Below are 26,288 nucleotides of genomic sequence, written 5' to 3'. Positions count from 1 at the left end.
AGTTTTCTTCTATGATTTTGTTGAAGATATTTACTGGTCCTTTGAGCTGGGAGTCTTCACTCTCTTCTATACCTATTATCCTTAGGTTTGATCTTCTCATTGAGTCCTGGATTTCCTGTATGTTTTGGACCAGTAGCTTTTTCCGCTTTACATTATCTTTGACAGTTGAGTCAATGATTTCTATGGAATCTTCTGCTCCTGAGATTCTCTCTTCCATCTCTTGTATTCTGTTGGTGAAGCTTGTATCTACAGCTCCTTGTCTCTTCTTTTGGTTTTCTATATCCAGGGTTGTTTCCATGTGTTCTTTCTTGATTGCTTCTATTTCCATTTTTAATTCCTTCAACTGTTTGATTGTGTTTTCCTGGAATTCTTTCAGGGATTTTTGCGATTCCTCTCTGTAGGCTTTTACTTGTTTATTAATGTTTTCCTGTGCTTCCCTAAGTGTGTTCATGTCTTTCTTGAAGTCCTCCAGCATCATGATCAAATATGATTTTGAAACTAGATCTTGCTTTTCTGGTGTGTTTGGATATTCCATGTTTGTTTTGGTGGGAGAATTGGGCTCCGATGATGGCATGTAGTCTTGGTTTCTGTTGCTTGGGTTCCTGCGCTTGCCTCTCGCCATCAGATTATCTCTAGTGTTACTTTGTTCTGCTATTTCTGACAGTGGCTAGACTGTCCTATAAGCCTGTGTGTCAGGAGTGCTGTAGACCTGTTTTCCTCTCTTTCAGTCAGTTATGGGGACAGAGTGTTCTGCTTTCGGGCGTGTAGTTTTTCCTCTCTACAGGTCTTCAGCTGTTCCTGTGGGCCTGTGTCTTGAGTTCACCAGGCAGCTTTCTTGCAGCAGAAAATTTGGTCTTACCTGTGGTCCCGAGGCTCAGGTTTGCTCGTGGGGTGCTGCCCAGGGGCTCTCTGCAGCGGCAGCAACCAGGAAGACCTGTGCCGCCCCTTCCGGGAGCTTCAGTGCACCAGGGTTCCAGATGGTCTTTGGCTTTTTCCTCTGGCGTCCGAGATGTGTGTGCAGGGAGCAGTCTCTTCTGGTTTCCCAGGCTTGTCTGCCTCTCTGAAGGTTTAGCTCTCCCTCCCATGGGATTTGGGTGCAGAGAACTGTTTATCCGGTCTGTTTCCTTCAGGGTCCGGCGGTGTCTCTGGCAGGGGTCCTGCCGCTCCTGGGCCCTCCCCCACGGGAGCCCAGAGGCCTTATACAGTTTCCTCTTGGGCCAGGGATGTGGGCAGGGGTGAGCAGTGTTGGTGGTCTCTTCCGCTCTGCAGCCTCAGGAGTGCCCACCTGACCAGGCGGTTGGGTCTCTCGAGACTGCGTATATTTAAAACTGATGCTGTCAGGCCGAGAACAGGATGCAGGGCAGTGGTACAGGCTATTGAGGCTTGAAATATCTCACAGCCTACCTTTTCTTCTGATTTTACAACCAGAGCAACTGAAGCCTGACGGTGAGCCACAGGCAAGAGCGTGGCCAAATCCAGACTTCATCTTGAGCCCACTTAGAATTTGCTTGAAATCATCATCTACTGTCTTAGCAGATCTAAAAGCCACCTGCTTAAAATAAACCACTGATATTGTTACTATTACTAATGAACTTACAGGCGTCCACCATGGTAGTGTCTCCTCTAAGTGAGTCACACATCTTAACTGACTTAACCCTCATGATAACCCTGAGGTGCCCTTTTGATCTTGATCTTTAGTACTCTCCAGAAACGCAGAGCCACACAGCCAGAAGGCAATGACACTTGGGTTTAAAGCAGACAACTGGGTCCTGGGTCCAAGCTCTCTATCAGTTACTGCCTCTAAGTCAGGTCACATGATGTGCATGATACAATGCCTTGGGTGGGCATGAGGTGACAAAATGGGTAACTCTTCATGAAAGTAGGGAAGAAAAGGAAGCTCAAAACCACAGGCTTCATGGTGCCAGGGCTCCTTCATTCCTGTCCACAGTGTTGTACTAGTCACCCTGTTTATAGCTCTTTAAAAGATCGTTACTGTTTTAGCAGAGGAAATCAGAGCTGAAGTGGTACACTGAGCCTTTGCAGAGCATAAGGAGGGACCCCAGTGCCTAAAAGTCAAGCTCATCCCAAGGCTTTTACTGAGCTCTTGTGTTCTATGAGAACTGGGCTAAATCAAATACTACTTAACATGAAGCTACGAGTGGTCCGTGGCTGGTTGTCTCTCTAGTTGTGACAAGCTATTTCACCCAGTTTCCTGATTGCAGAAATATTGAGATGTATATCTTTGTGATGGCAGTTCACTGTGGGTGTTCAGACACGTGACACAAGAATTCCAGACTAAGCTGGCTTCCTAGGGCTATAACACAGGGAAATATCTAGAAGTCACATAACAGCTGTGGGATGTTACCAACACATCCTTTCACCTTCCGAGCAAGGAGGTCACTATTTGAAAATAGGTGCCCTATTCTACAGGCTCAGTGAATGGAACAAAGAGGTAATAAAATATGCAGTGAGCATCCAGGAGGAAATACAGGTCAACTACGGAATGGGAAGTCATCCATCTGTTTTCTGAGGAGGGAGATGTCATATTCATCCTGGCACATTTTCTTGGCATGAATTTTGGCTTCTTGAAAACAAGTTATGCTTCGAGGGAGATTTTCTTCAAAGGGAATGACTCCAAGGCTTCCTGTGAGACTGAGCACCATATATAATGATGAGGAGGATTGCAGAATGACAGCTGCAAGTCCAAATGGTCACTGCTCTTCACTTGTGCTGCAATAAAACTCATTAGCAGCTTAATGAGAATTTGAAGATTTTTATTTTCTATGATATTTTGAAGATTTAGCACTAATCAGAAAGCGAGAGTTCTTTCTCCAGAGCCTGGAGCAGAAGAGAGAACAAGCCATTCATTCTCTCAATAAACACTTAGATGGGACTTTCAAAGTTGGGTCCTGGATTAAGGGTAGAGAGGGATAAAGGGAGAGAGGGGAAGGAGAGAGCAGGGAGAAAAGGAGACTGCATAAAGATAAGAGAGCTATCATCGCTACCTAACCAGTGGGGAGTCATGGTTTTCTACATAAGACATGTGAGCTGAGCTGTTAGACCAGTCGCTGTTCCTACTCAGTCCTAGCCACCACCTGCTGTGTGACTCAGAGCAGGTGACTTAATCTCTCAACTTTCACTGCTGTATTGTTAAGATGAGGATGACAGGGTGTGTCACGTCACTATTGTAGAAATTAAACGAAAGCATGTGTTATTGTTGGGTCCTCAATGTCCTCCAAAGGCTATGTGGTGAAGGCTGTCAGTGGCTAGTGGCACTGTGGGGACGGTGAGAACTTTAGGAGGTGACATATAACCCAATAGTTAGGCTATTGAAGGCATGCCCCTTGAAGACACTAGAATTCACCACCTCTCTCTCTCTCTCTCTCTCTCTCTCTCTCTCTCTCTCTCTCTCTCTCTCTCTCTCCAAAGTGAGCAGATATCCCCCTTATCATGTCAGTTCCTTCCCACAAGTCCTGACTGAGCCCTCTGAACTTCTGAGGCAGGTTAACCCTTTCTCCTTTTAAGTTGCTTTTCCCTGGTACTTTGTCACAGAGAGCAGCGAAAAGTTAGCACCACGTGTGTCTAAAACTTGTGTAGCGCACCCAGCGCATAGTTGGAGCTTTATATGCTGGGTGATATCTGTTGCTGTCATAACTTTTAAATAACCAAAAGCACGTGAGAATCGCTTTGGTAGTGGAATATTCTTAAAGCTGAAAGTTGAGTTTAATAGGTATGTACACGCTTTGAAGTTGAATGGCCTCTGGCAAGACTGAAAGTTGTCTGGAGCATTTGAAAATTCTAGATCTAAAGTTCTCCCTAACTAAGGTTTGCCCTTTTCTCTCAAGGCCATCTAGGCCCCAGCCCTGTCCACCTATCACCTATCCTAAGCCCACAAGTGCTTCTAGCTGGCTGCTTCCTCTACTCTGATCTTCACGGCCTTCCTACCTAGGGCCGTGTCCCCCATTAGGTAACAACTGCTACGTCAGTGACCACTCTTCACACTGAAAACTCAGCTACTCTAAAACTCCTTTGAAGCATTTTCCTCTTCTGCATAACTTAGGTTGCCACCCAGGAACAAAGAACTGAAGAACTGGAGCAAAATTTCTTTCTTGCATATACATATTCCTCACCCAGCCGGCAGATAGTTAATTCCTAACTCCTCTACACCTGTACAAAGACAACAATGCTCTATTTCACAGAGACACTGTGCAGATGAGCAAAGAAAATGCCAAAGGATCTTTTAGCACAGCACCTGTGAAGATTTAAGTCTTCCCAGACTGCAGGCTCTGGTACCTCTTGAGATCTTTGGACTGACCAAGCTTCTGGTGCCTGTGGAAGACCCTGATCCTGACGTCATGGCAGCCATCCTGCTCATCCTTATCAGCTTCTCCATATATGACACCCAACATAACCTATGTCATCTCCCATTTAGCTACCTTAAAATCTATGCCAAAGGACTCAGCCCTTGGGAAAATAAATAAACATTGTCACACTACTCTGATAAAGAGAATCTTAACCTTGCTGTGCTGGCTAATTTTTGTGTCAGCTTGACATAAGCTATAGTCATCTAAAAGAAGATGACCTCAATTGAGAAAATTTCCCCACAAGATCAGGCTACAGACAAACCTGCAGAGCATTTTCTTAATTAGTAATTGATGTGGGAGGGCCTAACCCATGGTTGGTGGTGCTACCCTTGTGCTGCTGGCCCTGTGTTCTATAAGAAAGCAGACTGAGCAAGCCATGAGGAGCAAACCAGTAAGCAGCGCCCCTCCATTGTCTCTACATCAGCTCTTGCTTCCAGGTTCCTGCCCTGTTTGAGTTCCTGCTCTGACTTCCTTAGATGATGAACGGTGGTGTGGAAGTGTAAGTCAAATAAACTCTCTCCTCCCCAAGTTGCTGTTGGCCATGGAGTTTTATCAAAGCAATGATAAGTCTAACTAAAACCACCTGCCCATGAGCATAGCCGCTTGCCTATGGCAAGTAAAGTCAACAGCAAGAACAGGCAGCTGATCTAACCACCAGTGAGGCTTTGTGCACAGCACTTGGTAATATTCAGGGTCCCAAGCAGATAATACGATAGAAAGTCTTTGAACTTCTTCAAGGAAACTCACACACACACACACACACACACACACACACACACACACACACACACACACACACCCTGCAACATTTCCATTTAACATGTTTTACTTTCTCATGAGAGGCAGATGAAATAAACAGATCCGTCCTTAGGTAAAGCCAGATGCTCAAGATCAGTGATCTTTCAGCTCCTGGTTGGTAGCAAGAAAGCAGTGTGAAGATCAGCAAATCTTTTGTTTCTATACTTTTGCTTAATACTGATGCAGATTGGCTTCCTGTTTATAAAACAAAAATCTGTGCGCTCTGAAACCCCAGGAGAGAGCAGAGTTAGAATTGAGTGTCATCATGGGGACATAAATTCTACCCCCAAGGAAATAATAAATAGAATCCGAGCAGTCAGAGTGCTGTGCCAGCGGCAGTTCCACTGCAGAAAACCTCAGCTCCCGTTCATGTGCGTTGCCGAGTGCCTGAGGTCAGGTGGGGGGAGCTCTAAGCATCTGGACAAAGAGCACCACCACCATTCAGAAGGCCAGAGAAGTGAGGGTGGTCTGTTCGCACTGCCTGGCATTTCATTTGATGAGAAACAAAAGGAAAAGAGGAGAGAAAGAGAGGGGAAATTGTGAAGGCTGTTCTCATAGATACTGTCTTCTAAACTTTACATCAGTGTTGATTTCTTTTGGTTTGGTTTGTTTTAACTTAAAATAAAGGCTTCCTGAGAGCAGGGTGACCTCATTTCTTGGGTTGATCTCAGTGCCAGTGTGTTTTAAAGCCCATGATTGACAGGTGGAATCTTCTGGAACTCCTGGTCCTAGACTTGGCCAGAGTGATATTCAATGATGACAACTGAAGCCTTTTTCTGGACCACATAGCCCACCCTGCACCTTAGGACATCAGAGACATCACACTTATATCCACTGTGTCGTTCTAAGTCCTGAAAGTTCAGATGAAGGCTCTCATCTCCATACTGAAACCAAAAGAGAAGGAAAGAGGTGAGAACAGGAAGGAAGGGCAAGGAAGAAAGGAATGGTTTTTCTAGACATATTTGAAAGTATCCTAAGTAAATGCTAATATTCTCAATGGTGGAAATTCTTTCATCAAAGAAAATTCCTTGGCAATCCCTTTTGAGGAATGTATCCACTGACTGCACTCAGAACAGCACAGCACACTGTAACCTGATTTCAATATTTAATTCAAAGATGGATTTAAAAGCCAAAGATGCCGATTTCACTCAGCTGAACTCATTCAGCAGCCTCTACAAGACGCCTCAGCACATCGCTTTGGTTAAGCACTTGCCAAACCAAGTGGGTCTTGGCCGCACTGCCACCTTGTACCCAATGCATAGATAAATTCAAGAAGAAGTAATCACTGGGCCAAACGTTAAGGCTTGAGTCATACATCCGCCCCGCTTAGCTGGCAACCAAATGCATAATTCACATTGCTGCATTCCCTCCTGTGATTGTTTATCCATTACAGATCAATCGCAGAAGAGGCTGTGGGTTTATTAGAGCATAATTTAGCAACCCTACAAGCTTTTGGGATTTACATTCTATTGACTGAATTACAATAATTAACCTGTGTATGAAATTAAATACAACCCTAAGGAGTAATTGTATGTAGATTGTCTTAAATTCTGAGGACTTCTGTAAAAAATCACATGCCAAAGGAACAAAGGGCAATTTAACTATCCTGGCTCGAGATGGCAGCCAGTCAGTCCTGAGTCTAATACCTGAGAATGCCTCACGACCTTCGAGTTCCTGGCTCTGTGTATCAGGTTCAACATCCACAAGATCCAACGATGAATCCGTGGAGGAAGAGTTTAAGCAAAGACGTGAACATGTGCAGATGTATTTCCTGTCGTTCCATAAATAGTACAGTAAATTCCTCCTCGTATAGCATGAGATTGTATTTATTATACATAACCCACAGTATGTAAGATGACCTAAGTACATGAGAGATACTTTCAGGTTAGATGAAATACTCTGCAATTTTTATTACACTTATTTATTCCTCTCCCTCTCCCTCTCCCTCTCCCTCTCCCTCTCCCTCTCCCTCTCTCCCTCTCTCCCTCTCCCTCCCCCTTCCCCCTCCCTCTCTCCCTCCCTCTCCCTCTCTCTCTCCCCCTCTCTCTCTCCTCTCTCCCTCTCTCCCTCTCTTTCTCTCTCTCTCTCTCTCTCTCTCTCTCTCTCTCTCTCTCTCTCTCTCTCTCTCTCTCTCTGTACAGTGAGTGCCCTGACACACACGCGAAGGTCAGAGAACAACCTTTAAGAGTTTATGTTCTCCTCCCAGCATGTCCGTCCCCTCAGTCTAACTCAGGTCCTTGGTCTTGACAAGTACCCTTATCCTCAGAGCCATCTTGCCAGCCCATGTTGGAATTTTTTTTTTGTAAGAGACTCAAGGATCTTCAAGTTTTGATCCTCCAGGGAATCTCCAGTAGATACCAAAGGGAAAACTATATTCAATATCCAACTGTGGTTGCTTATGGCCCATTTAATAATAGAACCTTATTTGCTCAATATTAGATTGTTCAGACTTTAATGTTCACTTCTCATTAGTAAATAATGCCAGTGAGTGGTTGTCTGGTTTCCTACGTGCTTCTGCAATAACAATTTACTATTTAATTTCTATAGTAGTCTGAACGGTGTCTGAAAATTTCACCCTGGGCATATTTCTTTTCTTAGCAAAGGGCAGGGCGAAGAGAATGGATGACTCTAGGAAGTCCATCATAATGAAGGAAAATGGATCAAATCACAATCCTGAGAACAGAGGTAAAGAATTATTTCCATTTAAAAAGAAGACTTCTCAAAGAAGTACAGGCCGACAGGATCTCTCCTGAGAGACACAGTCAGAATACAGCAAATACATAGGCGAATGCCAGCAGCAAACCACTGAACTGAGAATAGGCCCCCGTTGAAGGAATCAGAGAAAGAACTGGAAGAGCTTGAAGGGGCTCGAGACCCCTTATGAACAACAATGCCAACCAACCAGAGCTTCCAGGGACTAAGCCACTACCTAAAGACTATACATGGACTGACCCTGGACTCTGACCTCATAGGTAGCAATGAATAGCCTAGTAAGAGCACCAGTGGAAGGGGAAGTCCTTGGTCCTGCCAAGACTGAACACCTAGTGAACGTGACTGTTGGGGGGAAGGTGGTAATGGGGGGAGGATGGGGAGGGGAAGCCCATATAGAAGGGGAGGGGGAGGGGTTAGGGGGATGTTGACCCGGAAACTGGGAAGGGGAATAACAATCGAAATGTAAATAAGAAATACTCAAGTTAATAAAGATAAAAAAAAAGACTTCTTGCTGGCTTTATTTTTTTTTAATATTTATTTATTTTATGTACACTGTATCTGTATCTGTCTTCAGAGACACCAGAAGAGTTCATCAAATCGTATTACAGATGGTTGTGAGCCACCATGTGGTTGCTGGGAATTGAACTCAGGATCTCGGGAAGAGCTGTCAGTGCTCTTAACCACTGAGCCATCTCTCCAGCCCCCTTGCTGGCTTTAACTTACTCTTCTCTGCTTGTCGGAGTTCTCTCTCTCTCTCTCTCTCAATCTCTCTCTCTCTCTCTCTCTCTCTCTCAATCTCTCTCTCTCTCTCTCTCTCTCTCTCTCTCTCTCTCTCTCTCTCTCTCTCTCTCTCTCTCGCCAAGCTCACACTTAAAGCCCCTGGATCTTGTTTCTTGTCATTCAAATGTAAAACGTGTCTTCCCAGAGAGCAGTAAAATCCACATATCTCATTATAAGTGTTCACTGAATTTCTCTAGAACCTAAAATTACTAAACAAGATTACTCAACAGTCTTGCCTTGAGGCAAGTTGGAGGAAAGCAAGAACGAGAGCTAAGATTTCTCTCTGAGAAAAGCAACCAACTTCATAACTTTGGCTCAAAGCTAGGCTCACTGTTTCTTAAAGGAGATAGCCCAGCACTCCAAGCTGGAACCAAGGTGTTCTGATAGCATCTTGGTGGGAATGAACACAATTTTTAAACACATAGTTTGGTTTCCTCTTACCTAAACATACACAGCTCCTGAGGATGGGTGTGGAGAATAAAGGGAGGAATATCATTGGATCTCTTTGTTCCTTTTCCTAATGTGGCCACATTGGATAAATCTCCTTTTTCTTTCTTTCACTCTTGGCTTATTAAGGATGAGTGGTCCAGCCTAGCTTGTTAGAGCGGCGAAGGCCCAAGCTCTAACCCTACCAATTCCTGTACTTTTCTTGGGAATCTCCAGGCCACATTGCCTGTGGAGCTGTGCTAGGCTAGGGGCTTTGATTGAACACCTTTAGAAATGGTATATTTGGCTCTTGCTTCCTGATTCTTCTCATCTTCCCCAAGTCCTCATCACCCTCTTTTCTCTGTGCCATTCCTCTTAATAATTGTTACCCTGGCAAGGTATGATGGCAATGCCTATAGTCCCAGCACTTGGAAAGAAATGGGATCATCGATTTGAGACCACCATGGGCTACACAATGACCTGAAAGACAGTCTGAGCTACACAGCAAGACACTGTCATAGAAGACAAAATAGGACTGTGCAGATGGCTCAGTCAGTCCAGGGTTTGCTGGGAAACCATGAGGTCTTGAGTTTATTCTCATAGCCCATATATAAAGCCAAGCACAGTAGTGTACATTTATAATACCAATGCTGGAGAGGGAGAAACAGGCAGATCCCTAGGGCTTGCTGGCCAGCCAACCCAACCCAATAAGTCAATGGGAGAGAAACTCTGTCTTTAAAAAAAGAACAAGGTGGATGATGTCTAGATGAGTAACACTCAAGGTTGACCTCTGGCCTGAACATGTACACACACAACCACACACACATACACACACACACACACAAGAAAACAAAACAATAGCAAAGAAAACAATAAACACTTGCACTGGATGTAGCTTTCAAAGAAATTAATCCTTTCTGAGTCTCATTTCTCATTTCCTAATCACCATGATAGCTCTTTAGCAAATAGATTTCACAACATGGAAAATATTTTTAAGTCCTCTATGGAGGTATGCCAAAAGCACCTGTGATCTGTGGTCATGAACAATTCAAACATGGACATGAGTTCCATTCTGAGTAAAGGACTGAAATAAAAATTACCCATAACGCCATTACTCAAAGCCCACTGTTCAAGACATTGGCACATTTCCCTCCATTTTCTTTTCTACTTGAAAAAAAAGGACATAATAAATAGGATCTATTTGAAAATGGTTTTTATTTGGATCAGTTATTTAAGAAATTTGTTCCTTCATTCCCAGCAGGGAGATTAGGAAAATTTCCTTACTGTTTTTTTCATTCTCCTGTAATGTACTCATTTCCTTCAAAGGTAGCTTAAATCATTGACAGAAAAATCAGATGAAGCATTATCTGCCCCTGCTTCTTTTCCTAACTGGAAGACATATTCTCTAATTAAAATTATAGATTAGCAAAGCCCTAACTCATTAGCATCTGTCCTCTCATTTCTAACAACTTAGCTTATCCAGGTTGTTAGTACTTCCTAACATGTTTACTATGAAAGGGGGCCTCTAAGACTTCTCTAAAACCCTGTTCTGTGTGTCTGGTAATGGCCTGGGGTTGGATACTTGTTTAATGATCAATGAAAGCTTCTCTCCATGTAACTGAGTTTTTCAGAGAGTAGAATAACCAAGTCAATGTTTAACTGCATTCTTTAGTTCTGGAATGGCAAAGTAGAAGTTGAAGGGAAGTCTCCATGGAAACCAACCTCCCAGGAAGTGGCCAGAGAAGTTAGTGTCAGGGGTACAGAACAGGGAGGATGTCATGAAGGAAACACCTGCTTTGGTAAGCCAAGGTAAACTCCTGAAAATACTTAAATCAAGCTCTGTAAAGGCTCTCAAGCCCTCTCCATCATGGTTTTCTTCTCAATATTTCAAGGAACATGGGCCTGGGCCACTCCAAGACTCACCCTCAGGTGATCAAAGTCACACCTTTACAAAGCCAAGAAGCGAAGACACCCTCAACTTGCCCCGTGTTCTTTGCATTGAATCGGAACCTGGAAGAAAAAAGTTCATACTCATTCACGAGACTGCAGGAGCAAAATCGAACTCTGGAACAGCTACCACCTCTTAGAGAAACCTGGTATGGAAGACTCCCTGCAGGTATGGCAAAACCAAACATGAGAGCTGCATGTCTGGGACTTGGGAGGGCTGTGGTACATTTACATGACTGTCTCCATGATCTCTGGAAATCTAGATTATTGAAATGTAGGAGAATATTTTTCACTGAGGACTGATTGCTTGTCAGATGAATGTCTTCTGTTAAATTTAATGCTTGTATCAATTCTGGATAAAGTGCTTTTCACCCTTCTGTATAAGGGAACACCGTCTGGTTTCACCTGAGTCTGTGGTGATTTCAATGCCTATGCCCACTTCCTTGTGCAGTCACAGAGAATGTTGACAATCGCAAAGGCCACAGAAATTACAAGGCCACATGTGCTAAATGGTGACAGTAGTGCTTCAGTTGGGAGTCTAAATTTAAGCTGTTGTCTCCATGGGGACTTAATGCATGAGGCTTTATAGTTTTGAGAGTAGGAGGAGTGTAGGAGTAGCCCTCTCCAATGCGAATTGTGAAACCAACCCAAACAGAATTGATTTATTACACGAGAGACAGTGGGTGAGTCACCCTTCCTTAACCCCATGTTCTTCATGGTCATCACAGAACTAAGAAACTTTTTCCCACACTGATGGGGAAGCTCTGGGCCTAAAGTGGCTGCAAGTTGTTCTTGGATATTGATTATGATGTGTAAAAATGTCTCCTGGTGACCATAAAGATAATTAAAACAGATATGCTGACTTGGGATGAGAAATCCATGTTTACATGTGTTATCTGGTTACATATTCCATACATTTGTGTCATCTTTTATCTTCTTCACACTCCGTATCAATAACACAAATGGACTCTTCTTCCCTTCATTTGGGGAATGGGGGAGGATTTCATGCTATTGAACTTGTGAGCTGGAGTTACAGCTCAGAGATAGAGCACTTCGCCTAGTACATGTGAGACCCTGGATTTCATTTCCAGTACAGAGGGAGATGTCTTAAGACTAATCGGTAAGTTTCTATTTTCCAGGCTAAATTCTGTGTTTGAGTAATACCTGTGACCAGTACATAGTTAACTTTGCATTTTTTTGCCAGCCCGGGGTGATACAGAAAGAATAAATCAGACTAAAATGTTGTCACCTGCATTCGTGCAGGAGCCCTGCTCTGTGTGTCTCCTCTCTGCATCCAACCAGTGAGTTAGGCGTGTGTAATTGAAAGATGCAAACTGTGTAGATAGTCACCCTGGATGCCTAACTTGACAATAAATTAATGGTCTATTATTATTGCCCCTCCCCCCAATCTTTCAAGTATCCAGGGCCGTGTATCTAGACATCCCACTGAAACATGAAGAAACGAGTATTATCAAAAGGCATCCACCCCGAAGAATTCAAGTAAGATGAATTTAAAAGTCTTCTTAAGGAATGTCTTTAATAACTTACACCCCTTTTCATCCATAATCATAGAAGAACCTTAAATGCCTTGTTAATGAGATGCAGTTACAAAGAATATTGACGGTTGCAAAGGCCATAGTATTAGAATTTCCTTTAGCAGTGATGTCACTTCTGAGGCTCATAACCCCCTCCCCAAAAGGATGTGAACAAGGAAATAGACAGAGATTTAAAGGACCCAAATGTAGCACTTGGTTGGCTGAACATTTGAAAATGGCAGTTACTACAACTATTTAAGTCAAACACTACACAGGCCTCTGATACTTCTACCCTTTGGTGTAAATGTCTCCATCTCCCCTTAGTCCCATCCTTTAATCATCCTAGATGTTGTAAGCAGTTGTTGAAGTTAGGGACTCTAGAGCCAGATATTGTCGTGCATCACCTTAACCCTAGCCCTTGGGAAGCAGGTGCAAGCAGATCTCTGTAAGTTCAAGGCCAGCCAGGGCTACATCATGACTGACTGAAAGAGAGGGGATAGGGGAATAAGGGACATCAGAGAAAGAATTTTTAATGCGTCCACCTTGATTTAAAATTATTCCCTTTAGAGAAGTATAAATTCCAATAGGACAGCTCATCCTAAAAAGAGAAAGAGATCAGAATGGGTCCTTGGAAAAGAGTGTCTATGGGGTTCTCTGTGAGCAGAACAAAGGAAGTAGTCAAACCCTTGCCTGCCACATTCAGCCAGATGCCCAGACTGGTTCCAGGGGTTAATGGAGTTCTTTGTTGAGGACTGTTGTCTCAGTCGGTTCTTACGGACTTGTCTTCTTTGAAAACTCAAAATTACTATGAAGTGATTATTACCTTTAGTTCCAAAAGAGCATTTCTTCCAGAAATTTTAGAAAGTGCAAAGATAATGTTTAGTTCAAGAAAAGTAAATGGTAAATGTAATTTATCAACGTCTAATTTAAAAATATGAGCGTGTTTCTAGCTTAGCTGAGAATCCTAAAGCCGACTTTATTCCTAAACTAAGTACGTCCTCTCAAGGGAGTATTTAATACATGTCCCTATGAGTCCCTGACACTGGCTAACTCAAACAGAAGAAATAGCTACAACCAGAGAAATATATTCATATGGTACTCTCTAGACCACAGAATAATTTTAATATTTATCCTAAATAGGATAAGGTTAGGTTTTGATTCCCCTAAATTCAAAAAGAGGACATGGATATTTCAGAGTCTGACACTGTACCCGCAAATTAGCAAACCACCTTAAGATCAAAGAATCAAGACACATTATCTGAGCACAAAGACTATGCTTTCTTTACTCAGTGTTACGTATTCAGCCACTGACAATACGTGCCACACAGAAGTTTAGTAGTGAAGGAAGGAAAGGAAAGGAGGCTCGTCATCAGGAAAGGGAAACATGCCAAGTGTACAAAGATACCAATGTGCTTAGTTATAAGAATATTGGGACTTTTGTTGAACCCAAGAGCCGGAAGACATTAGACTTAGCAAAGTTCTGAGAGGCAAACTTCTATATAGCTTGCCTGAGTTCTATACTACAAACGTGCTTTCATTTCCCCCCAAAGATCGGTGTTTTCTGTGCCTCGCGGCCACCCTAAACTTGAATTGTATATATCCAATCGAATGGACACAGTTGCCTGACCGTGGCTGGGATTCCACATTCCTGTGGAGGAGAGATCTGATTGGCTCAGCTTTACTAATGGTTCTAGCTCTGACCCAATGAATTGGGAGCAGAAGACACGCTTGTGCGGTAAAGATGTGGGCAGAGGAGACGCCCCGCAGGCTCTGGAGTCAGCTCCCAGATAAAAGGGAAATCACCAGGAACTTGGCAGACGCTCCTAAAGATATCATCTATAATTATCTTCACAAATGAGGCTCGGCACATTTTTTTTTCACCACAAATGGGTTTTTGAGAGAATAATAAATGCTGGGTTCCCATGACATGCTAATTAATAGCCTGGTCTCTGCCAAAGAAAATTCTAAAAGTATTTTTAATTATTAAACCAAACCTAATTGCATCCTAAATAATTCGAGTTGGGTATTTGGCAATTTCCACTTCCTGAACATCTCTACTCCTAAAGGAGCACCTCTTCCTGGAGGTGAGAACTAAGCTTCTATGCTTAGGGGCTCTTAATCACTAATGCCTCTCCTCCCCGCCCCACACACACCCATGTTGATCAGCAGCCCCCTCTGGCCTGCCCATCTTCTCAGTCTAACAGAAATGTCCTCCTACTAACTTCCTCGCCACCCCCGACCCAGTTTGACTCAGGTAGTCTAGCTGGATAATTATTTGCTTTCCAGAAAAATTTTTTTCAAATTTCAGCATCCCTATAAGGCTCACCCTGAACAACCTGTTAACCACTGCAACCCCATCCCAGCAGCCCTGATTCCCTCAGACCTTCTTTCTCATGTCTTCCCACCCCACCCAACCCCCCTACACTAAGCTACAGATACTGTCCTTGAGGTTCCCTAATTCTAACATGTGAATTGAAAGTGGTACAAAATCCAGTTTTATCTGAACTCTGACGTTACCACAGGAGAAAATTTCCCGATCTCGAGCGATGGTTTGCAGCCAAAAAGCAGAAACGCTGAAAATACTGTGTAAAATTACCTTCAGTTATGCCTAGCCAACTGTGCCTAGCAAACACGTGAAACAAACTGTGTCTAGTCTTGGGTCCCATTCCCAAGATGTCTCATTATATACATGCAAATATTTGGAAAGCAAAAATAAAATCCCAAATTGGAAACACCACTGGTCCCAAGAAATTCAAGCAAGGGATACTGAACATATATAATATACATAGTAGGATTTGGTACACACTGGCACCAAAGTCTCAAGGAAATGAGAGTCACACTGAAATTACAGGAATTCGAGGAATTTTTCCTTTGCAACCCTCCTTGCACAGAAGTCTGGCCAAGAAAATAGTCAAAGACAGTGCAGAAAGGATTAGAGGTGGCTGACAGGTAACCAGCTCGAGGCTAAGGCAAAGCGAGAGATTTCTAGAACCTGAAAGGATAAAGTCAGGGAGAGGAAGGTACATTGAGGGTAAGAGTGATCTTCCACTGAGAGACATGGTCACCCCATGCTTCCTTGTGATGAACCAGAAGCCCAAATACCTAACCTCGTCATCATCTCCTCAGTGGGTACACCTAATAGGAAGCCAGAGGCAAGGAAGCTGCTGCATGGGTACAGGCAGAACTGCTGGCAAGTGGGTAGGTGGTCTGGTGAGTCCAAGGAGAGCCACCTGGCACCGTGCCACTCAAGTTTAGGCATTTCTTTTAGGCTTACTGCTGAGTGTTAAATTTTATCGGTTTCTGTCCCCATCTATTAAAACAACTGCATACAAGAAATTGAAGAAGATCTCAGAAGATGGAAAGATCTCCCATGCTCATGGATTGGCAGGATTAATATAGTAAAAATGGCCATTTTACCAAAAGCAATCTACAGATTCAATGCAATCCCCATCAAAATTCCAACCCAATTCTTCGTACAGTTAGACAGAACAATTTGCAAATTCATCTGGAATAACAAAAAACCCAGGATAGCTAAAACTATCCTCAACAATAAAAGGACTTCCGGGGGAATCACTATCCCTGAACTAAAGCAGTATTACAGAGCAATAGTGATTAAAAACTGCATGGTATTAGTACAGAGACAGACAGATAGACCAATGAAACAGAATTGAAGACCCAGAAATGAACCCACACACCTATGGGCACTTGATTTTTAACAAAGGAGTCAAAACCATCCAATGGAAAAAAGATAGCATTTTCAGCAAATGGTGCTGGTTCAACTGGAGGTCAGCATGTAGAAGAATGCCGATCGATCCATGCTTATCACCCTGTACAAAGCTTAAGTCCAAGTGGATCAAGGACTTCCACATCAAACCAGATACACTCAAACTAATAGAAGAAAAAGTGAGGAAGCATCTCGAACACATGGGCACTGGAGAAAACTTCCTGAACAAAACACCAATGGCTTATGCTCTTAGATTAAGAATGGACAAATGGGATCTCATAAAACTTCAAAGCTTCTGTAAGGCAAAGGACACTGTTGTTAGGACAAAACAGCAACCAACAGATTGGGAAAAGATCTTTACCAATCCTACAACTGATAGAGGGCTTATATCCAAAATATACAAAGAACTCAAGGGTTAGACCGCAAGGAGACAAATAACCCTACTAAAAAATGGGGTTCAGAGCTAAACAAAGAATTCACAGCTGAGGAATGCTGCATGGCTGAGAAGCACCTAAAGAAATGTTCAACATCTTTAGTCATACGGGAAATTCAAATCAAAACAACCCTGAGATTCCACCTCACACCAGTGAGAATGGCTAAGATCAAAAACTCAGGTGACAGTGGAAGGGGAAGCCCTGGGTCCTGCTAAGACTGAACCCCCAGTGAACTAGTCTATGGGGGGAGGGCGGCAATGGGGGGAGGGTTGGGAGGGGAACACCCATAAGGAAGGGGAGGGGGGAGGGGGATGTTTGCCCGGAAACCGGGAAAGGGAATAACACTCGAAATGTATATAAGAAATACTCAAGTTAATAAAAAAAAAAAGAAAAAAAAAGAAAAAAAAAACTCAGGTGACAGCAAACGCTGGCGAGGATGTGGAGAAAGAGGAACACTCCTCCATTGTTGGTGGGATTGCAGACTGGTACAACCATTCTGGAAATCAGTATAGAGGTTCCTCAGAAAATTGGACATTGAACTACCTGAGGACCCAGCTATATCTCTCTTGGGCATATACCCAAAAGATGCCCCAACATATAACAAAGACACGTGCTCCACTATGTTCATATCAGCCTTATTTATAATAGCCAGAAGCTGGAAAGAACCCAGATGCCCTTCAACAGAGGAATGGATACAGAAAATGTGGTACATCTACACAATGGAATATTACTCAGCTATCAAAAACAATGACTTTATGAAATTCATAGGCAAATGGATGAAACTGGAAAATATCATCCTGAGTGAGCTAACCCACTCACAGAAAGACATACATGGTATGCACTCATTGATAAGTTGATATTAGCCCAAATGCTCGAATTACCCTAGATGCACAGAACACATGAAACTCAAGGATGACCAAAATGTGAATGCTTCACTCCTTCTTTAAAAGGGGAACAAGAATACCCTTGGGAGGGAATAGAGAGGCAAAGATTAAAACAGAGACTGAAGGAACACCCATTCAGAGCCTGCCCCACATGTAGCCCGTACATATATAGCCACCAAACTAGATAAGATGGATGAAGCAAAGAAGTGCAGACTGACAGGAACGGGATGTAGATCTCTCCTGAGAGACACAGCCAGAATACAGCAAATACATAGGCGAATGTCAGCAGCAAACCACTGAACTGAGAACGGGACCCCCATTGAAGGAATCAGAGAAAGGACTGAAAGAGATTGAAGGGACTCGAGACCCCATATGAACAACAATGCCAAGCAACCAGAGCTTCCAGGGACTAAGCCACTACCTAAAGACTATACATGGACCGACCCTGGACTCTGACCTCATAGGTAGCAATGAATATCCTAGTAAGAGCACAAGTGGAAGGGGAAGCCCTGGGTCCTGCCAAGACTGAACCCCACTGAACGTGATTGTTGGGGGGAGGGCAGTAATGGGTGGATGATGGGGAGGGGAACACCCATATAGAAGGGGAGAGGAAGGGGTTAGGGGGATATTGGCCCGGAAACTGTGAAAGGGAATAACAATCAAAATGTAAATAAAAAATACCCGTTAATAAAGATGGAGAAAAGAAAGAGAAAAAAAACAACTGCATACACGCATACACAGGGATATGTCCACCCACCCAGAAATAAATAATCCCATAGGTTTCCTGTTCTCTAGTTAATACAATGGGGAGTTTATAATGCTGAGCTATGCCTGCATTTCTGGCATAAACCCAAATTGGTCATGAGATAAGTACATGCATACATTGCTGAACTGAATTTCCTAAGACTTAGTGTATCTGCTTTAGTGAGGGAGATGGATCTACACTTTTCCAACACAGTTTTAGATCAGCCTTGCCATCAAGATTGAATTAGTCTTGTTAAAAATGAGATTTCTTGTCCTTTTCTTTTTTTTTGTCATGTAATTTTTTATTAGATATTTTTTATTTACATTTCAAATGTTATCTCCCTTTCTTGTTTCCTGTCCGTAAACCCCCTGTCCCATCCTCTCTCCTCCTGCTTGTATGAGGGTGCTACTCCACCCACCTACTCACCCCTTACTGCCTCCCTGCCCTAGCCTTCCCCTACAGTGGTACATTGAGCCTTGGCAGGACCAAGGACTTCTCCTCCCACTGGTACTGAACAAGGCCGTCCTCTGCTACATATGAGGCTGGTGCCACATGTCTCTCCATGTATACACTTTGGATGGTAGTTTAGTCCCTGGGAGCTCTGGTTGGTTGGTATTGTTTTCTTTTTTTTTTTTTATTAACTTGAGTATTTCTTATATACATTTCAAGTGTTATTCCCTTTCCCGGTTTCCGGGCAAACATCCCCCTCCCCCCTCCCCTTCCTTATGGGTGTTCCCCTCCCAACCCTCCCCCCATTGCCGCCCTCCCCCCATAGTCTAGTTCACTGGGGGTTCAGTCTTAGCAGGACCCAGGGCTTCCCCTTCCACTGGTGCTCTTACTAGGATATTCATTGCTACCTATGGGGTCAGAGTCCAGGGTCAGTCCATGTATAGTATTTAGGTAGTGGCTTAGTCCCTGGAATTCTGAGACATTTGTTATAACACAGTCCCCTAACGCTTAGCAAAAACCATTTTAGACTTTTGGACTTTTAAGGCAAGTGATAATTTTTCCTACTAGCTTAATTTATAGGTATGGGTTGGTTTGAGTATCTTATTCTTTCTGTTTCTTAGAAATTATCCATTTACCAATTTTGAGTCCATTGGCTATAGAGTCTTAGCTTCTTCATATTTAACCTTTTGCTAGGTCTTGTGAAATGAATCTTCCAGCTTTCAGTTGAAGTATGTGTTTATGGTGTGTGTGTGTGTGTGTGTGTGTGTGTGTGAGAGAGAGAGAGAGAGAGAGAGAGAGAGAGAGAGAAAGAATGTGAGTATGTGTGTATGTGTTTATGGTGTGTGTGTGTTTATGGTGTGTGTGTGTATGTGTGTGTGGTGTGTGTGTGCATGAGTGTGTGTGTGACTGTATGTGTGTATATGGTATGTGTGTGTGTATGTGTGTGTATGGTGTGTGTGTGTATGGTGTGTGTGTGTATGGTGTGTGTGTGTGAGTGTGTATGTGTGTGTATATGGTGTGTGTGTGAGTGTGTATGTGTGTATGGTGTGTGTTTGTGAGTGTGTATGTGTGTGTATGGTGTGTGTGTGCGTATGTGTGTGTATAGTGTGTATGTGTGTGTATGATGTGTGTGTGAGAGTGTGTATGTGTGTGTATGGTGTGTGTGTGTATGGTGTGTGTGTGTGTATGGTGTGTGTGTGTGAGTGTGTATGTGTGTGTATATGGTGTGTGTGTGAGTGTGTATGTGTGTATGGTGTGTGTTTGTGAGTGTGTATGTGTGTGTATGGTGTGTGTGTGCGTATGTGTGTGTATAGTGTGTATGTGTGTGTATGATGTGTGTGTGAGAGTGTGTATGTGTGTGTGTGGTGTGTGTGAGTGTGTATGTGTATGGTGTGTCTGTGTGTGTATAGTGTGTATGTGTGTGTGTATGATGTGTGTGTGAGAGTGTGTATGTGTGTGTGTGTGGTGTGTGTGAGTGTGTATGTGTATGGTGTGTCTGTGTATGTGTGTGTATGGTGTGTGTGTGTGCGTGTATGTGTGTGTATGGTGTGTATGTGTGTGTATGATGTGTGTGTGTGTATGGTGTGTGTATGTGTGTATGTGTGCGTGTGCACGAGCATTGGTTAGAGGCTGATGTCCTATATCTTCTTTAATCGTCCTCTACTGTATTTGCTGACACAGAGTCTCTTCCTGAACCTGCAGTATACCAATTCAGAGTTCAGCCCACTTATCCTGGGCATCCCGTTTCCAACTCCCGCGTAGTAGGTCTCACACTTTCATGGTGAGCATTTTATCTGCTGAGCCATCCATCCATCCCCAGATGTGTTTATTTCACTTTTCAGTACTGGGCAATGGACCCTGTCCTCTTTCATGTTAAAACAACACACTTTGCTACTCAGTCCCACTTCAACCCTGCAGCTCTTTCATAGTGAGCAGCATGGGTGGAGGATTCAGCCTTGATTTCCGATTGTGAGCCTGGGTCTTCTATGGCGTTTTCCAATGCCCTTTTTTGAGTATAAACAACTCAGAGCCATCACCTGGCCTCAGTGTCTTATGCACTGGCTTCCCACAGACATTTGCATTTCTGTTCTGTTTTCTGATCTAGGGAAATATCTTGTACTGAAGCCAAATCATGTCGTGTAAACTTTCCCCCCTTGGTTTTCCTGGATAGCTCCTATGAGCAAAGAACTGCATCTCAAAGACTCGATCGGAAATTCTTCTTGGGCTTTAAGTTGTCTCCATGATCGTCTACATAAAGCTGGCATAGTGTCCCTTTCTCTACTTCCCAGAGTCTTAAAAGACATGTTAAGTCGCTGCACCAGACAAATGTTACATTTTCTTGAAGTCGCACTGGCCCACCTTCCTCGTCTCTCGGTCCTCGGCCAATGATTATTACCAAGGGCAGAGGTGGGAGGTGTTTGGCTGACTTAATCCTCCAGTCCCAAAGCCCTAGCACATACTCCAGCTGATGATCTTGGTCGTGTGTTGAAGAGCCAAGTAATTCAGAAATTTTTAGGCAAATATATTTCTTAGTATTGAAAAATGAAAAAGTGGGGCTGGGGATTTAGCTCAGTGGTAGAGCGCTTACCTAGGAAGCGCAAGGCCCTGGGTTCGGTCCCCAGTTCCGAAAAAAAGAACAAAAAAAAAAAAAAAGAAAAGAAAAAGAAAAGAAAAGAAAAAGAAAAAGTACCACCCCTACCGTTTCCCTAAACAACTCCTCCCGGTGTGTTTCCTCTGCAAGGGATGAAGAGAAAACCTCCTTCCTCTGTAGGGAAAGGGACGTGTGTGTGAAACCAGGATTCTGAAGCAATGTCACTGGGCTGGCATATTTACAGCAAGCCAGTTTGCCCAACTGTTTTCTCCGAGTGGCTTCCTAGATCGAGTTCTTGGCAGGTGGACGCCGGTTTGTACTGCCACTTGCTGCCACCTAGTGGCTTGGCAAAGGATGTGAAGAGCTCAGCTCTTTTCCTGAGTGAATAAACTCTACGACACCCTCTGGGTATCAACGTGAGGAGACGGGCTTTGTCTTCCATGCTCAACTTTGTAGAGCCCAGATTCTTCTGTGGTGAAGGAAGGCTAGGGTGATGGCTCAGTGGGTAAAGTGCTTGCTCTGCAAGGATAAGGACCGGACTTTGGATACCCAACACCCAAAAAAACTAAAAAGCCAAGTCCAAACGAATTCAATTATGGCACATCTGTAAAGCCAGCAGACTGGCCAGCCATCTAGTGAAAAAGTTACAAGCTCAGTGAGAGACCCTGTCTCAAAAGCAAAAAGCAGTAAGGTTGAGAGCTATAGAACAATACCTGACGTCAGCCCTTGGTCTCTACAGGTACACATATTGATGGGTGTACCTATATAAGCATGCATGCACATGCACGCGGGCGAGGGCACACACACACACACACACACACACACACACACACACACACACACACGGAGGGGAAGCAGAGAGGTGATTTAGACCCATGGATATACACCTACTCAGTTTCAGTGATCCTTTTAAGTTCCAATAAATGTCTTCCATAAAGCCTACTCCCTGGTAGGAACAAATGACCCTACCATTTGTTAGCGCTTTGTATTTTCTCTTAAGTGTGCCTTGTCACCCACGATTCCTGAAGGGGGCTCCCAGAGACCTTCATCAGGACTGGGACAGCACTGGGTGGTTAAGGGAGGATCAGGTGTGTCTCCAGTTTCTTTCATCGCTAAGAGTCCAGCTATTTGGTGACTTTGAACATGGTCCCTCGATACAAAGGGGAAAGTGCTCAACTCCCTGACCAGGATTTTAACTAATAACTCACTGGAAGCAATGAGCTAGAACAATAAAGAACCCGGTAGGTCAGAAAGCGCTTCTCACAGGTGACAGCGGGGACACTGTGGGTATGACCTTCCCTGCGCATGCGCAGGAGTACGTGCCGCTTCCATGCAGTGATCAGGTAGTTTACTGTACCTGCTTTTGTGTTTCATCGTCTCGTGGCATGAGGGATGCTGAATACTCTAAATTTTGGACTTCTAGAAGCTTGAACCCATTGACCTGCCACAAGCAATTACCTCTGAAAGGCTTCTGTGCCAGCAAAAAGCCAGTACAAAGCCCAGTCCAAAGGTGAGCCTGGGGTAGTTGCAGACTCGGGGGGAAGTGGGTGAAAGTGGGGGAGTCGCTCTTTTCAAGTTTCCCCTTCACACAGGAGTTCAAAGCCAAAGCAGACTGTTCAGTCCTTGGCGGGTAGAATGTTTGAAGCATCAGCGCTTGCCTATGCCTGCTTCCAACTGGCAAGTGCTTTCCACTCTCGGGTGAGGCCAGGCTCTGTCTGCTTTGTGGCGGAAACAGAGCCATGTGGATGAAAAGGGAATCTGAGAACTGATGGTTCTAGACGTTTTCATCTGTGCTGGGGGGGAAGTGAGCACAGCTCTTCCCTTCACTCCTCCTGAGTTTAAAACACTCCTTCAGACTCCAGGGAAGAGCTTATCCAGAAGTTGTTCCTGACTTCCGTGCCACCAACCCTCATCAAAACGAAATCCCAGGGGAGGTCTTCGGTTAGCTTCGCCCTGCCGAGCCAAAATGAAAGCTGTTCGTAGGGGTCCTTTTCAAACCCTGTCCTGACTCGTTCTGGAGCCAGGCAGACACTGACGCGGGGTGGTAAGAGACACCCAGGTACTGCAGGTCCTCAAGTTCACGCTTAGGGTGCTGGCAGTTGTGACAGCCTCCCTAAGTTTCTGCACCAGCCAACACAGGACAGCACAAAGGGTGGTCACCAGCTCTGTCCTTCACCACTGCTTGCCCTCGATAACCACTATGCCACTGAATGTCATGACAAACTAAGGCGAGAGCACCAGACTTATCAGTAGTCATCTCAAAGCCTCCCTTAACTGCCGTGCTCCCTGCGCTTATATTCGAATAGGAATGGGAAACAAATGGGAATAGGAAAACAAACTGTAGAGAAATAAGTTCCCCTGAACCACTTGGGGGTGCTCCTCTCATGCCACAGCCGGCTAATCAATGGTAGAAGACACGGGAAGAGAAAGGAAGGTCTCATCAAATCCGGACACTTTTCTAGAGAGATTATTAAAAGCATCTGTTGGGGGGGGGGTGTACAGTGTTAAAGTGAGAATATCAAAATGAAATTGTCAAAACCTTGCATTCCAGGCTTTCAACACTCCACAAGAACCTTTAAAACACTATTAGAGACCCAGCAGATTGGCACTTCATTCACGGACAGCTATACAAAGGACTTGTCAGGGACACACACTGGTATAGCTTTATCATGACAGGAGATCACTATGGATTACAAAGGATTAAGATCTCCTGCTCCTAGAAGGATTGAAGGCTGGGGATTGCGGAAGTCAGCAACAATGACCCCCCCAAACTAATAAACATGTCATCTTTCACAGCAGGAAAATGAGAAAATTCAACTTCCCCTGTACACTTCTGGGAAAAGACAGTATTTACATAAGATGAAAATGCTGGAGATAAACCATAAAAGACAAGAGGTAACGAGAAGAGGGTCACTTTACCAACTATGGGGGGCATGCATCACCACTGCCCCCCAAGTCCAGTCTGCGCTCAGCCCTGGAGCCCAAGTGGCCACTGCCTGAGCTGAAGGAAACAGGAAGAAGATCTTTGCTCCCAGCCCTGAGCCCTTTGGGTGTTTTTAACATTTATTTTCTTAGGTTGTGGGGGCAGAGGGCACACCCATGTGCCACAGTGAATGCCCGGGGGTCAGAAGTTCACTTTTTGTAGTAGATTTTATTTTCTTCCATCATAAGGGTTCTAGCTGTCAAACTCAGATTGTCAAACTTGGCAGCAAGCTCCCTCAGTCACTACGCCATCTCACTGGTCCCTTGAGTGTCCCTTTTTCTTTGTCTCTTCATTTTGTTTTTGACCGAAGGTTTCATTATGTAGTCCTGGCTGTCCTGGAACTCACCCTGTAGGCCAAGATGGCCTCCTGCCTCCTCATTGTTGGGATTAAAGATATGCATCACAAAGTCAAACTTACGGGGGTTTTTTGTTTGTTTGTTTTGTTTTGTTTTTTTAATAAACAAGCTGTCCTTTGACCTTCCGGTTGCAGTCAGAAATTAGGGTAGATTCATAATACTCGTTTCTTGATTTACATAGAGAAAAGAAGTCGGTCTTTCTTCTGGTACACAGGCCTCTTCCTGTAATCCGTGCCACAGAATTTTCCTTAGAGAGACACTTAGCGCTGGGCATGCTTGTTCCCCGTGCTTGCGAAGCTATGCAGGAGCATTGTCACAAGGTCTAGGCCAGCCTGGGTTACCTAGAAAGTTTTAGGACAGCCTGCGCTATGGAGTGAAACCCTGTTTCCTTTTCTGCTGCTCTAAGAGAATACCAAAATGTGTTAATTAACAAAGATAATGAAGATACTGCTCGCCATGCTAGAGGTGGAAAAGGCTAAGACTGAGACACTGGCAGTTGATAAGAGGCGGCAGGAGCAGGGGACACAGAAGGTGACAGGGTTCTGGAGAGTGAGGGGTTAGGAGCAAAAAAGAGCAAGCCAAGGCAGCCAAGTTACCTTTATAGCTCTTTCAGGGGGAACTAACCCCCTCCTATGACAATAGTTTCACGCTATCCTGAACGTGAGCTGTCTCTTTTTGTTGTCGTTGTTTTGTTTTTGGTTTTGTTTTTTTTTTTTTTTAAGAGGAAGCCTGCTCTTTTTTTTTAAGATTTATTTATTTATTTATTTATTTATTTATTTATTTATTTATTTATTTATTTTGTATATAAGTACACTTCAGACACACCAGAAGAGGGCATCAGATCCCATTACAGATGGCTGTCAGCCATCATGTGGTTGCTGGGAATTGAACTCAGGACCTCTGGAAGAGCAGTCGGTGCTCTTAACCACTGAACCATCTCTCCAGTCCGAGCCATCTCTTAAAGGTCCACCTACAAATTAGCATGAAGCTTGGGGTGGAGATAGGTTTCCAACCTCTGAATTTATGAAGACACGCTGGATCGCTTTCTCTAGTAAAGCTTTGCAATGTCCCACCCTTAACCCCCCTCTCTAAGGAAGCACCCTGTGGTTGTGTCCTCTGCAGTTCCATACACCTCACCTACAGACAGAGGCGAACAGGCTTCCTCATTCCAGTGGCCGTGCCTCTGTGAGACAATGAGCATGCGCACCTCTCTCCCAATGAGCTGGAGAATACCGTTCCCACACCACGCGGTGGGAAGAAAAGCACTCTGCTGTGTCCAAGGGTGCCCGGAGCTGTGAGCTGTCCACTTTGGATGTTGCTGAGATGCGAATCTGTCCTGGGGAAGACTGTTTGGGGGAGCATTAACCACTTCTACCTGATCATTTCAGGCCCAGATGGAGTTGAGGAGGAGTCTTCTGAGTAAAGCGATGCGTGATATGCAAAAGCTGAAGGATCACGATGGCAATAAAATCACCCAGAGCAAGGCAAGGAGCAACGGCTATGAGGTTCTCATCATACCGCCTGATGAAAACATATACAGAGACCCAGACCTAGGTGAGC

General features: G+C 44.1%; 1 protein-coding gene across 12 annotated transcripts in view; it reads left to right on the top strand.

The window, feature by feature from the left end:
* Positions 1-10,743: 10,743 nt before the first annotated feature.
* The window catches only part of Ccdc198 (coiled-coil domain containing 198), a 27,336-nt gene continuing 11,791 nt past the window's right edge, over positions 10,744-26,288 (top strand). For 2 of the 12 annotated variants that reach the window (XM_087584789.1, XM_087584784.1), the window contains exons 1-6: positions 10,791-10,879; positions 10,973-11,196; positions 12,445-12,527; positions 22,813-22,899; positions 24,189-24,284; positions 26,117-26,282. In XM_087584789.1, coding sequence (XP_087440915.1) covers positions 10,977-11,196; positions 12,445-12,527; positions 22,813-22,899; positions 24,189-24,284; positions 26,117-26,282 — 652 coding nt within the window. In that variant the 5' untranslated portion in view covers positions 10,791-10,879; positions 10,973-10,976. Of the gene's footprint in view, positions 10,890-10,972; positions 11,197-12,444; positions 12,528-22,812; positions 22,900-24,185; positions 24,285-26,116; positions 26,283-26,288 lie in introns of all 12 variants that reach the window. The other 10 variants (XM_087584793.1, XM_087584790.1, XM_087584783.1 and 7 more) reach the window with 9 other exon arrangements.

This window comes from Rattus norvegicus, chromosome 15, assembly GCF_021556685.1.
Source record: "Rattus norvegicus strain SHRSP/BbbUtx chromosome 15, alternate assembly SHRSP_T2T, whole genome shotgun sequence".
Taxonomy (NCBI): Eukaryota; Metazoa; Chordata; class Mammalia; order Rodentia; family Muridae; genus Rattus; species Rattus norvegicus.
This window is presented reverse-complemented; position numbering and strand designations above follow the sequence as displayed.